The sequence below is a fragment of the Montipora foliosa genome, chromosome 13 (genome assembly GCF_036669935.1).
Source record: "Montipora foliosa isolate CH-2021 chromosome 13, ASM3666993v2, whole genome shotgun sequence".
Lineage (NCBI taxonomy): Eukaryota > Metazoa > Cnidaria > Anthozoa > Scleractinia > Acroporidae > Montipora > Montipora foliosa.
Window position 1 is genome coordinate 11,177,387 of NC_090881.1, and position 15,000 is coordinate 11,192,386.

At 40.2% G+C, this 15,000-nt stretch overlaps 1 protein-coding gene across 2 annotated transcripts in view; it reads left to right on the forward strand.

Annotated features, from left to right (window-relative positions):
- Window positions 1-15,000, forward strand: part of LOC137984023 (cysteine-rich motor neuron 1 protein-like) — a 36,686-nt gene that overhangs the window by 6,018 nt on the left and 15,668 nt on the right. The window contains exons 2-7 of one of the 2 annotated variants that reach the window (XM_068831238.1): window positions 2,047-2,313; window positions 3,852-4,016; window positions 5,255-5,311; window positions 6,777-6,962; window positions 8,909-8,968; window positions 14,574-14,630. In XM_068831238.1, the coding sequence (XP_068687339.1) occupies window positions 2,064-2,313; window positions 3,852-4,016; window positions 5,255-5,311; window positions 6,777-6,962; window positions 8,909-8,968; window positions 14,574-14,630 (775 nt within the window). In that variant the 5' untranslated portion in view covers window positions 2,047-2,063. The remainder of the gene's footprint in view (window positions 1-2,046; window positions 2,314-3,851; window positions 4,017-5,254; window positions 5,312-6,776; window positions 6,963-8,908; window positions 8,969-14,573; window positions 14,631-15,000) is intronic. The other variant, XM_068831239.1, reaches the window with a different exon arrangement.

A 15,000-nucleotide genomic window follows, 5' to 3' on the forward strand; every position in this document is an offset into this window, starting at 1 on the left:
GGGACGAGAAACGGGATAAAGAGAAGCAAAGAACACGAGAGAAGAGGCGACAAAATTTGAGAAATTTAAGCGAAGAAAGTCTCGAGAGAAGCCGAGGAAGGAGTCTATTTCGTCATACATATTAGTATGGGTAATCAAATGGTGACGAGTGAAATTAGGGTATTGGATAATTTCACGAGTGTTTTGTCCAAGTCAATTCCCGAGCCTTTAAGAGGGAAATTATTTGATTTTGGACAAAACGCGAGTGAAATTATTCCCTATTTTTATGAGTATACCATTTGATTAGCCATTGATATCATGGGTTACAAATTACGTTCATAAGACGCCATTTTGGCACTGTAGGAAAAGTTGCCATGACAAAATTGTAATTTCAAAATTCAAGGCGTAATTTGTCACCCATGTTATTACAGTCATGAGAAACCGAACTCTAGACGCCTTGAAAATTTATATTGGATTAGTATATTTATCGACAACGAATGCACTTCTCAGCAACATTTGGGACAGTTTCGGTTCTTTGTGGCCATCGGTCTGATAAGCTTTTGGCAAAGTCTCCAACAGCGATGGATTTATAATAATCGTTTATCATGCTTGTGACGTGGTTTTGTGGCCGGCTACGGTTGCACATTTCGGAATTGAATTCATCATTACTGTGGCGACTGTCCACAATAAATTAATACCTTTCGATTTATAAAAGTAAAGTAAAGTGGTGCATTTATATAGCGCCTTTATCACAAACGTCTCAAAGGCGCTTTACAATGATCAATTTACCCCCAGCGGACTGGAAGCATATACAGGCGCAAATTGCAGCCGCTTCTAAGCAGTCCATGCATGCTGGTACTCATTTTACTGAGTGAACTTTAGCGGGAAAGAAGGTCGCCAAATATTCCACTCTCGGCAGAACCGGGAATGGAACCCGGGACCTTAGGGTTGGAAGGCAGAGATCTTACCACTGCGCCAACCCCTCCGCTCTTAAAGCGATTTATAGGCGTTTTATTTGAAATGGATGTTAAGTAGTGAGTTGCTTGCTTTGTTTGACTGTGAAATTGCAATCGAGTAAGCTAATTACTACGCTTTATCTTGACTTTTTAGCTAGTAATTTTTGCTTTTTTCCTAAACTGAAGAGAAAGGGTGTAAAGATCATCAGTCAAACGAAAAACGATGTGAAACTGATTACTGTGCATGTAATTTCAATTTTATTTGTTGATTGTTTGCAAGGCTTGTTTGTTTACCGCTGTGAGCTCAGAGGTGTTTGATGACTGTAAAACTATAAACACTAATGACGGTTAATTTTGTTCTTTATGCAGAAGCATAATTATTTCCATATATACTATAATGCTTTCTGGGGTTAGAAACGGGAGCTCCGCTTTTAGGCTTGGCTAAATCTATGCATTAACAATGACTGACTTAACTACAAATATTGCTATAGTCTTTGAAATTTCTATGGGATAATCTCCTTGAGGAAAACAAGATTCTCATTCAAGAGTACTCTTAACGTTCATAGCTACAAATGTATTTATGCATGCTTTTTTTTATAAAATGAGGTCGAATGAGCCGCCAAACTGTTGAGCTGAAACTGTTGAGCCTCAATAGTCTCGGCTCAACAGTTGTGAAGCTCAACAAAATGAAACAAGCCGCTTGAACTAATCTGCATGGCTATGTGCGGCACATGGCCGGTTTAGTAAAACAGTCAAAGTCTTACATCACAAAATTAGTTTAAAAAATGAATAGCACGGCACGCAAAGGTGGGGTCTAAAAGCGCAGCACAGCTTCAATAACGAAAGAGAGTAAAAAACGTGGGACCTGGAGCCGGGGAGGAGGAGGTAGAGTTTGAGAAGCGAATGAGGATTTACCGCACTTTTTTTCGTATGTAACAAAATGCCTACAGGGTGTACTCAACAATTACTAATCACCTCGATTGACCACATCACGCGCTTGCTGTGTGCATAATACATGGTATGATAAGTGATTCATGATTACAAGTCTTGAGAAGCATTAAATTCTTATTGGTAAGTAAATAATACCTTTATTGTTTTCTTTTTAATTCAGACTAAAAAGTCTTCACAATGAAAGTTGCACTGCTGCTCGTTTGGAGCTTTCTGACGGCAATTCCAGTTGTCAGCTCATTGTCTTGTCTTTCCTGTCACGATTTTGATTGTGGACCCCCTCCAAAATGTAAAGGGGGCACTGTGCTCGATATCTGTGGCTGCTGCAAGGAATGTGCAAAGCTCGAGGGAGAGGAATGCGGAGGAGCCTGGGGAGAACTAGGTTCTTGTGACTCGGGTCTAAAATGCGTAGATCGGATCTGTACGAGTGGTTAGTACTGGTTCAGTCATTTTTATTTAGTTTTGCTGTTATGATATATAAACTCATGATTGACTCGTGATTTAATCCAAGTAAACTCCAAGAAGCCCCCAACTCGTTGATTGCTTTGAATCTGGCCGACGCCTGGCCTCAGTTAACGCTGCATAACTTTATCCAGTGGATAAGTCACTATCCAGAGCATAAAGTATACTTAGCAATTATTCCATGATTAAGCGTTCAATATAATAGATGATAAAAAGAGATGGATGTAATCAGTCTCACATCTAACAAGCGCGAATGGAATAATGGTTTTATTAAATTTTGAATGCCTGGACACTTTATAAGAAATAAGGCAAATCAGTTTCCAGCTTAGCAGCACTTGACGCAATCAGTTTCCATATTAGGTTATACGGTGTATGACATAATAACCGAGTTTAAGGAAACCAATCAGAAAGATAAAAACGCGATATCAGAGATTGAAAATTTAAAGTGCAACAGCCTACTATGGCTAAAAAAATCACTCTCTTTTTTCTTCAGATGTTAGGAGTGTGTTTACTTAAAACCTGCCAGGCAAAATTATGAGCTTTGATTTTTATCCGAAGGCTGTTTTTTTTGAGTGTACGTTTTGGATTTCACGGGCCGTCATGACTCACTTTCAAAACTGACCGATTGGACCTCAGAGGGTTGGATCTGGGTAAAAGTGACGACATTTATTCGTTAGCTTAAAATTTCAGCGTATGAATGCAACTTAATATATATGCAAAACACGAGTTTAAAAGTCCAAAGCCCGAAACTCCCGTGCTTCATATTAATATATTCACGGCATTGCACTTAAACTAGTGAGTATTGACGTCATCTTTTCCTCAATCCAGCTCCCTCAAGATTTGAAAGTAATAAGTTCAAATAAACGGGTGTCTTTTACAAATCAAGGCTTAGAACTTGGGTCACTTAGTGTTTAGTTAACACACTTTTAAAAGGCAAAGAAAAGAAAAAAATGATTTCATGGTCATAGTAGCACTTAATAATTCACGATAAACGTTGGCCAAAAGTTTTTTTCCTGCTTCTATTTAGATATGCTCAGATAGGGCAAATTTGCAATAATGTGGGCATTTACAGAACGTGTTTCTTGAGGTATTCAGCAAGCCCACTGTTGCAAAAGTCAATCTCCCTTGGAAGATTAAGCACGCCCACTGTTGTAAAAGTCATTCAAACAGAGCTATCTCAGCCTCCATGGAAATAATATGATACCTTTCGCGGGAAAAACCTGTTCCCAAAAGTCAATTTACTCGGGAAGAGGTTTACTCAAGGAATAAGTGGAGAAAGAGGTTCCCCTGGATGAACTGCTGACTAAACGTAGTCCATGACGCTTCAGCATTTACGCAAACTCGTTAAAGGAGAAAAAAGGATAAATAAGTTGTGCAAATCGTCCGTATTAACTTTGTACCGATCAAAACGCAGATGCGGCCGACGTAGTAGTTCCCAGTCAGCGGGTTTGCATAAGGGAAGATGGTCCGCTGTTAATTCTGCAATAATATGATTGTTATCAACAGTACAAAAGAACCCAAAACCCTGTACTGTGAGCAAAGACATCGTTGGAAGAAGAGTAAATGATCAATCAGATTGTCCCAGAGGTTTTTGGTGCAAGGTTCAATTTCCTGGAATCCCAGATGCTGGAATTCCGGATTTAGCTGTGTGCGTGAAAGGAAAACCACCTGGTATGTCAGTTGAACAAATTGATGTCAGTTTTTCATGCGTCTGTCCTGTTATTGATCATGGATTGCGTCATAACATTGTCAAAGTAGCTGTGGACCAACGAGGCGATAGCCGAGATTCATTGTCAATAACAGGACAGACGCATGAGAAACTGACATCAATTTGTTTTTTACAATAACAAAAAGGCAGAGGGGTCAAAATTAAGTCAAAACACGAGAAGAAAACGAGACAAAAATGCGAGAAACTTCCATCTGACGCGTGCATTATGGCGTTAATATCGCATAAATTATAAATTTATGTGTCTGTCCGCTTATTGACAATAAAAATTAGCCAATGAGCGCGCGAGAATTTTTGCAGTCATTGTAAAAAGTGCTTTAGAACTACTTCACTTTTTAAGGGAGTGGGGGAGGAGAGATATCAGTAACAGATCTAGAAGGGTGGAGTGGGTGGGATTAGTTGGTGCATCGGAGCTTGCAATTTATGTCGAGGATGCGGCAAAGGCAACTCGAACGGAAACTGTTCTATTCTTAATCCCTTGTTTAGCGTATGTCGTCAATGCCGCGCAGTAGCAACACTGTACTAGCGATGATGATGTCGTACACAGCTATTGTCTTGTCACGAGAAGTGGGTAGCCTGAGAATCATCGTGACCTTCGGAATGCGTTTGTGGACCTCGACGTCGAAGGGCACACTGGTTGCCCAGATGATAGACTCTAGCTACGTGAACATCGATATGTCGTGATTCATTGAGGGACATGTACCATAACCAGCTTTATTTTCAAGGGTTTTCCAGTACATTCACGTCAGGTCCTCTTTCTAAATGGCGGAACCGCATGATAAAGTCCCATCGTGCCTCTCGGGTTAGTGAGGCTTCCTGTACCAATCATGTAATGTGACAGGACTTGGTTTCATTTATGTTGTAGCAGTGAAAAGTGAATTGGAAACGTCCAATTCAAAGACAAAACTGTCTATGATGCCGTTTTTCGTCAACTAAATATACTTTGAGTACCTGTCAAATGAATGTGGTGTAATGGAAAAATTACACATCTTATAACCTTGAAAGCACTTTTTGAGGTGGCTTTCGAAAGGCGACAGAAACTTCGTTTGAATGCCTTTGGAGGCCAAGATGATTTGGTTCAGAGCCAGTACTGTGCTCAATATCGATTTTACATTGCTTTTACAAATACACTGTAATTAACTAAGACCGTTTAGAGTACAATTCTTCTACACTTCTGTTGCAGCTGGGAGAGTAGCTACAACCCCAAAAGCGTCAACTGTGGCAGCATCCAATCTGCAAGGTAACTATGTAAATATTTTAAATACCTTGCAGTATTTAAAGCATACCTTAGTAAGGAAAGCCAGATAGACTGTTAGCGAATAAAGGCGATTGCGATGTGACTAAGCCGAGCAAGGTTCCCACTATTCTTTGTCCGATTTGACAAACGAAGTTTTCGGCAACGGCGACGACGGCAACGAGAATGTCATCTCAAAATATAAGTTCACGTTAGTGTAATCACTTCGTGACTGTTTCAACCTTTTTTTAATATGACAAGGGTGTGGTAGTTCCTAAAAAATGACACTGGTTGGAGCGGCGCTTAATTTAGGGGAGAAAATGAAAATTTATCCTCAAGTGCTGACGTTCTTCATAAAACCTCAAATTTGTTTATTTCACATTGTTGTTTTTCTGACAACGGCAAAGAAATGGACAAAAGTGAACAACGCACGTGCAAGACGTGCAAAGCTACTGTTTTTCCCCACTAGATTTTCACATTTGTGACGTTCTTGTTGCGGTCGCCGTTGTCGTTGCTTAAGCTCCCTAATATGTCCAGGAACGGCGAGTGTAAAACACAGGTCACGGGTCGGATCATGGCATCACTTAAAGTGTGATACATGTTGCTGTGCTCCAGATAAATAAACCACACCAAAAGTGTCTCCTAGCCCTAATCACTCGAGGAAACACTAATGACCAGAAATGAAAGTAATTGGATGCACTCCCAATTTTGATATCCAACACAAATTGTTCCTTTAAGTCTTAGCATTTGCAACCCATTTCTAGCAATGAGTGAGGTAGAACGTTAAATAACGTTATTTTTGGTGACGGTAAATGCAGTTGCCTTTACCTGGGCTGGGCCTCGTGAGTCCACAACATTAGAGACTTTTCGGGCAACACCGCGAACCGCGAACCTCGGGAAATCACGTGATCTTGTCCTTGCCATCACTTTCGCTGTCAGCGGTTCGAGTTTCAACTTCAAGACACCGACCTTGCGCTAAGTTATTTACGGCGGCGTTTTATGGCCAGAGATCAATCAGACCTCCCGTTTAACCATATCAGTCATGTTGTTGCATCTGTTTGCTATCTATTGGGAACAATTTTGAAGATCAAGTATAAGTTTTGGGAGAATTTGAGCTGTTTGATTTGAGAGCAGTTGTAGAAATGAAAAATCCAAGGTAGTGGCACCGATGTGCATAACAGGACCGGCTTGCTAAAGTTCAAAATCGAGCTAGCCTCTAACGGCAACCGACTAACCGCAAACCGCGGTTTGCGGTATATCCCGAAAAGGTCGGTGCTAAAGGTTTCTAATTTGACCACTGTGATGACGAATATCGTTGTCGATAAGAGTACAGACAACGCTGAACCACTTTCGATTTGTTAAGTTTCCAAAGTTTCATAGCCAGCCTCTCTATATGAACCATGCACGAATGAACTCCATAACATTGCATCTTCTAGTTTCGTCTTGTTAACGTTTCTTTCATTTATTCTAGGGCATTTGCCAGACGAGTGCAAACATCTATCCAACGCTGGACCCTGCAAGGCTGCCTTTCCACGATGGTATTACAACTTGGCAAAGAGAAAGTGCAAAGAGTTTTTGTATGGCGGTTGTGATGGAAACGCCAACAATTTTCACACGGAAGCAGCTTGCAAAAGTTTCTGCATGCAGCAAAACGCAAGTAAGTCTCTTGATGTGAGAGAAGGAGATTTGGCAGTTAACCCTTATCTTTTCCTGTAGTGTGTGAGAAGTTTAATAACCGTGTCATAGGAAGTAAAAAGTTCATCTGCTTACTCACTCGATTTTACTTGCTCAATAATTCCACCGTGGGCCTTGATTGAATTTTTGGAATGTTGCGTCGCTGGATCGTTGAGACCAGAGCATTGAGTGCAATGCCGTGCAATAAAATGCGATAAGACACGACTTGCGATTGGACACGCGTCACCAAACAGCTATTCCAAGTGTTTCATCGCTTCAGCAAAAATACTCGTAATAATGGCCTTTATTTAAGTGTCAAGGCTTCTAGCGTTGGGCATTAATTGAGAACACCATAGTGTACGTTGAAAGCACATCAATTGAAACGAATGTTGCTATTTGAAGAGAGGGGAAAAACGGAATACCCGGCGATCCAGAGTCATGGATTCCGGATTTCAAACTCGCTGCTTGCACCGAAATGGATCTTACCCGGAAACAGTCGAAATCTCTGGATTCTGGATTCTATACAATGGATTCCGGATGCTAAAGCCTCACATTTGCTATATTCCGGACTCCGGATTCCTTCACATCGGGGGATTAAACATACAGATTTAGATCGATTTGGATCGAAAGATATTTCGGCTGAATCGAACAGCGTTTCTGTATCTACATCGCGTCCTCAGAACGTGGAATAAACTTTTTGCTTCTGTTGTGCGATGTTTAGAGCTACCTTATTTACATAAAGGGTTCAAAACTTGTACTTCTCATCCGCTTACCGAAGTTAAGTCCTGTTGTACGAGCGGGGTTAGCCGCTGGGTGGGTGACAGCCTGGGAATACCTCGCGCTGTACGCTTTGAAAAAAGAGAGGGCGACGTCCAGTTAATCAACCGCGTTTCTTTCCTTTGCGATCGTATATGGGCTGAGCTTAGTCAATCTCAACCCGAGTCGAAGGTTTTTCTCCCTCGACAAAGTCAACGTTTACGGTGAGCGAATCTCAATTGCCTCTGAACGTACCGCCTCGCTCTTTCGTGGTCGTCAAGAGAGTTGTCTTCGCCATCTTTCATCATAGCTAGTGTATTGGATTTAACTACCCACATATCTACCTCCCAATTTTATAAGTGCGTTCCAACGTAAAAAAACGGAATTTCAAGCATTTAGGCGATTACCAAAAAAGCCTGAAATAAGAAATTAATGCTGCATTGGGACTCAGGCTAGTCCGTTGAAATGCAATATGGGTACGATAAGGATTATATTAGAGATATATATCTCGTGTGTGTTCATTTTAGGCCGAGAACAATTCTCCAATTCGATCTGTTTAGGCCAGCGGATTAAAGAGCCTACGAGGATTTTTGCAGCAGGTTCTTTCCGGCTTCTTCTTGACAGCATCTCGTTTGTATACTGCAGCTCAGATCGGCTGGAATTAATAAGACGTTTGATTGAATTTTCGACCGCGGATATTGCGTTTCTAGCTTTCGGTCTTGTTCGCTTAATCTTGGTTGTCACCTCATATATCGTCTTACCAACTATGGAAAGTGATGGCGTCAAGTATTTCCAAGCTGAAAATTTGTGAGGGATGCGAATTTTTAATTTCTAAGTGTCCAAGCGTTCAGAATTCAGTAATGGTACTAATTCGCGCCTGTTGGGTATGAGACTGGTCATAGCCAACTCGGCGAAACGCGCCTCGTTGCTATTTACCCTCTTGCGTCCAATGCGAGCTCATAGAATAATTGTTAAATAACCTATGATAGCCTTTTTGTTGTTACTTTGTCTTTGTTCGCAATGATCCGCCTAAATCCGCCAAAAGATAGCTAACGGGCTTCTTTACACTGTGCACTGCGTGGCGGAGCTGAATTTTTTTTTTTTTTTTTTTGCAGTAATTTTTTTTAGAGCGGAAAGTCACCGAACCAACACAATGATTGATTTTTGATTTAGGTTCATTTCCTCTTGTCAAGCACACAGTTCCTTCTCAAATAAAGGAGATAAAAGGACCAGGTAAATTAAATATTGTATTACTCACAAAGAGATGATTTGTTGCCGTAAACTGCTCTAGGAAGCGCGTGAATTCCATAATTTCGTTACTTATACTTAACCAGCGAAAAGTTGTTTCTCACGTCGACTTGTCTCGTTACAAATCTTTTCTCAATCTTCACCATTATATTGTAATAGCACTGTGACAAGATATTTGTATGGTACATTGGCCTCAGCGGGACTGAAATTCGTGGAATTCTGATGCCCATCCGCATAATAAAAACAGGAGTGAAGATTGTTTAGGTTTATTAGCAAACACGGGCGGGAGAATAACTTCCCCAAATTAAGAAGAAAATTAATAGGGAAATGCATTGCCAAGTTTGTCAACAATTGTCTTGATGGACAAGCCCAAGTTATTTCTCAGACTATTCAACAGCGAACTTATGATATTTATTGATAAAGTCAATCTAGAGTCGACTAGGAAAGGTTTTTTAGGTTCAATAATAGATCGAAGGGTCACTTGGACACGCTCTCATGTTAATTACCAGCGCGGTCCCGTGGTCAACGTGGCAAATATTTCCGTATGGAGTGAAGAAGAAAACAAAAGAAATAAAGATGGAAGAGGAAGACTGGAGAAAGTAGTTGAATGTTTGCCACCACCCCCTGAAATATGAAGACTGTGGAAATGGAGTTAAATGGACTACTACTGCAGTCCCGTAATAAATGAAGAAGACTGCGAAAAGGGAATTAAAGTGACTGCCACGGCGGTCCACAGTCCTGTTGTGAAGTAAGAAGACTGCAAAGCAAAAGTAACAGTAACGTTTTTCATAGGAAGCCACCGTGCTTATGTTTCACGTAGTCGGCCTTTTTATAAACTGTAAACTTTTGTCACGGTCACAATAAAAAAACCACCAGATCATCATCTCAAATCAGCTGTCAACTTTGAAGTGATGTGATCCGCTAGCTCATACTAATTTAGGTCGTGTTCTATTGGGATCAACCGTTTCAACTGCAACCAGTTTAGGTTGAACGCGGAAACTCCTGGGAATAATTAACACCAGACGTCTCAGCGTTGACAAGTTGAAGGAAAGCAACACGACAGGAGCCCGCGGCAGACTTTAAATGGCCCACACAAACGACAGCAGTCGCTGCCAATTAACAAATGGTAAAACGGCTCAGCGTGCACTATTGAGTTATGGTGCACGCGGGAGGCTGCTAAGCACCAGAGAAGCGTAAGAGTCGCTCGAGGCGATAGCAGCAAACGAAGATCACGCGTTGCTCATATAACGGTGGAAGCATGTACAGTAAATTCTCTACTTTTCGCCCAAAATTTGACAAGTGTCCCGAAGTCTTTTGACCCGGATTGTAGATGGAAATAAATAAATAAATAAATACAAATTAATTCCAATTAAATCATAGGTATAAAAGCTATCCTAAAAAAAATGCGTTTTTAACTTATTCTTAAAATTGTTCACAATTCTACTGTTGCGAATTTTACTGGCGAGCGAGTTCCATAGCTTTGAGGCGGCAACACAAGAAAAGCCCTGTCCCCCAATGTTCTCTTAGTTTCCTCTTGCGGCAACTCAAGAGGAAGCTCATTGTTTGATCTCAAAGAATAGCGCGATGCACTCTTAATACCGATTAAACCATTGATATATTCCGGAGCAAGCCCGTGAATAGCTTTAAATGTAATGACTAGTATCTTAAATGTAATTCTACATTGCAATGGCAGATAGTGAAGCCTGAAAAGCACAGACGATATATGATGAAAGCCGGAAACATTGCAAATTCGGCGCGCGGCTGTGTTTTGGACACGCTGTAATTTATCTGTGTCTGCAGCAAACCATATAATAAACTATTGCAACAGTGAATTCTACTAGTTACTAGAGCATGCTCTAACATCTTCGTTGATTCAGTGGATACTTTCTTATGTACCTAATGTTGTACAGGTGGAAATAAGATGCACTGCAAATCTTATTGATTTGTGTCCCCATGCTAATTTACTGATCAAACCAGCAGCCCAAATTCTTGGCATCTTGAGATGGAGTAATCTGATGGTCACCAACAGCAAGAGAGCCTGCGCTGATCTTAGACAGTTGTTGTCTTGTTCCAATAAGCAAATACTCAGTTTTATCGGCATGAGTTAAGCTGCATATGTACGCTTTGCGTGCCTATTTCTTTTAATACAAAATGTGCTTTTCCGTTGTATACAGAACGACCAATAGTTATGTGGCAAGATGTTTGCATCCTGCCTAAGGTAACAGGACCATGTCGAGCTTCTTTTTCTCGCTGGTATTTTGACCCGTTCCGAAGAAAATGCATCAAGTTTGCGTACGGAGGCTGTAGTGGCAACATGAACAATTTTTCTACCAAAGCAGAATGCAAGATACGATGCATGAAGAGAAGGGTGAAAACTCGAGCAAGGGCCGCGGGGATTTGGTACGGAGTTCTCAGGCGACGCGGTTCTGCGTCGAGAAAGTTCCGCCAGGGTTAAAACTCACGGAGATGGGGCACAGGGTTTTGATGGTCTTCTGGAGAATGCACTTAAACTCCTCGATAAGAAATTATACAGATACAGTTTGCAAAGACCTATATACTTAACACCATAGGGGGGTGTCTTACAGCTAAAAAGATTGTGGGCAAAAGTCTGCCACAACTTTATCCCTGAGTTAACTAAATTTATCAGATGCACAACGTGATTAACGTAAAGTTCAACTTATTTGTGATGAACAGTTAAGATAATTAAAACACATTTAACGTAATTGTGCTCGATGTCTGCAAGTCTGCAACCAGAAAGTGTAAACCATTCCTGGTCTACTATACGTTTGGATAGCTTTGTCGTGTGATGGTCCACTTCAAATAGTCAATTAATCGTGCGATTTGAGTTTCAAAACCACGAGAAGCTCATAACGAGCTAAGAAGCCTTTATTTATGGTGAATACTGAAAGTGCTCAGTTACAAAGTCCACTTGTGAGCAAGATCCAGCTAGCTTGTAAACAGAAAAACAACTTTCTGTCCATGAGCTAGCTTATTTCGTCACCAAATCATTAGCACTTGTGTCTAAATTTCATGCAATTAAGTAATCTGTTGATTTCTTAACTATCACTTTTTCACATATTTAAGATCTTGTAACCGACTTAGTATTAGCCAAGTATTTTTGAGCTTCTATCGTAAACACTGAGGAAGCCAGAAGGGCAAAACGTCTGTTCCCTACAACCTACTATGATATATATATATATATATATATCTTAAGAGAGAGAGATACTATTATTATTATTATTATTATTATTATTATTATTATTATTATTATTATTATTATTATTATCAGGAGTCCATTACCAGGAGCTTCCATGCGTATTGTACCCTTGAGTCAATCCTTTCCTGTATCTTTCTATTTTAGAACTACTATATTTGACGTATGTGTCGTATGTAAACATACGTGAAGTGGTTCACGAACGTCACATACGTGTGTGACGTAATGAATGGCTGACCAAAGGTCTCTCATGATTGGCTATTATGAAAACACCCACTAAAGCTCTCCTGGGAGGTGCTCCTAAAAATAGAAAGATACCGGAAAGGGTTGACTCACGGAATTAATATGAAAGGTGATGATGGGTCTCGGTAATGGGCTCCTGGAATTATATAATGCATAGTAATTATAATTATAATTATGATTATAATTAATTATGCAGAAACCAAAGGCTGAACCGTGACGTATCCATGGGATAAAGCTATCCAGACCTCTAACAACTTTAGCTAAAGCACTGTATGTGAAACTCAGACTCACTTTTTTTCACAAAATATGCTCCTAAAGAAAGGACAAGTACATTGAGCTCTGTTTCGCTAAAGGTGGATTTTCAAAGATATTCTTAGTTACACAGAAATTCAGTTAATGAATTTTATTACAAAATGGTGAAGGATAAAACTTATAGTAAGTTTATGTGTAAATCATATTTTGGTTGGCATATGGCAATAGCAGCATTCACATTTCAGCTGGTTACAAGTATACGTACTTTAGCTGCCGCACTTCATAGCTTCAGTAGCTTTATAGCTTTTCCAGACATGACAACCATCTCAGCTTTAACAAGGGCAATTAAAGGCTCCCCATTGTTACACGTGCGAGCGCCATAATACAGGCGAAAAATAAATCTCCAGAAATGCTTTTATATCTTATATCAAAGAAGATAATTAACTTTTGACATGAGTCTATGATCACGAGCGTACAAGTGGGATATATTAGCGTGGCGTCGTTTTCTAGATACTTTATGTATCCTCTAACTAAGTGTATCTAGTGTTATGAAATATTGCACAATTCAATTTTCGACCTCGGACATTGCGTTTCAAACTTTCTGATTAGTTCACTCAATCTCGGTTATGAGCTCACATACCGTGTGACCTAATATTGTCATTGGTTATTGGCTGGTCCAAGTTCCAAGTGTTAAGAATTTCATGAAAATTTAACAAAACAGTTATTCCATTCGCGCTTGTTGGATGTGAGACTGGTTATAGCCAACTTGGCGTTACGCACTTCGTTGGCCATTTACGATCTCATATCCAACGCGCACTGATGGAGTAATTTATATAATTCTCTTTTTCTTTACAATATTGAATGCACTATAATAAGAGATAAATAAAATACTTACCATCTTTTTCAAATACTTTTCTTTTTCTTAAGATTGATTGTATTTCAAACTAGATATTTCCAGCTAATCAGATGCATTACATATCTAATTTTACCCTTTCCATGAAAAATAGTTTCTCGTTTATTCCGACACTTATGTCTAACAATAAACTGGTCTCTGAAAGTGCCACGACATAAACCCAGTTGTACGCTCCCTGCTCTGGACTCGTGGTTACTGAAGGAAACATCATAGCCAACAGAGTTTGATCGTTTGAATGATGATTGTGACGATGACGATGGTGTTGACGACGACTATGGCGATGACGTTGACGTTGACGAAGATGGTGACGATGACGACGGCTACGACGCTGATAATGACGATGACGATAATGAGGATGATGATGATGATTATGACGATAGTGATGATGATATGATGACGACGATGACTACGTCGACGATGATGATTATGATGATGACAATGACGACGATGATTATGACGAGGGTGATGACGGCGACGATGACGACGACTGTGATGACGACGACGATTATGACGACGGTGATGACGACGACGATGACAATGATGATCATGATGACGGCGACGATTATGACGAGGTTGATGACGGCGACGATGACGACGACTGTGATGACCACGACGATTACGACGACGGTGATGACGACGACGATGACGACGACAGTGACGTGTGATTGATGCATTGATGCATTGAAGGTGACGATGATAATGATGATGATGACGATGATAATGTTGATGGTCATTATGACGATGACAACAGCGATAACGATAATTAGCTTTGCGGGTGCATTCCTAGATTTGTATATAACTAACGTAGTTTTAAATAAAGAGTCTTTTAATTAACAAACGAATCAATGAATACAATTAGGTTATTTCCCTAAGACTATCACAAACGTAAAAGCTGCAGTTCCAATGAAGTCACTGTTGGACGCTTGAAAAACTAAGACCAGTGTTTTCTTTTTTTCTTGCCCATACAGTGTCAACCTCCTCAGGGTTAAGCATGCCATCCATCTCTACTGCCCCAGTAACTTCAGGTGAGAACCACACATCTCCTTTTCTCTTCAATTGACCCTTTTTTAGCAAAACTTCATTAAGAAAAAAGAACAGCTTACGAGTTTGTGACAGTTGAAGGGTTCGTACTATTAAAAGGTCTACTTGTAAATGCGGTAATAGAACAAAGATTGTTTTGCTGTTGTTGTTTCAGTGTCTTTTCATTTGTTGTTCGTTTTCTATACAGGCCCAGTGATTATGCCCCTGAGATTGCTTTTTTTTACTTTTTGTTTTTTTTTTTTTTTCATTCTCGCGCACGTAGAAGGAAAAACCAGACAAAGAAACATTTCCCTTTTACCAAGAGTCCATTACCCAAGAGCATAGTTAATAGAGGGCACTGGTTTGGAAGCTCGG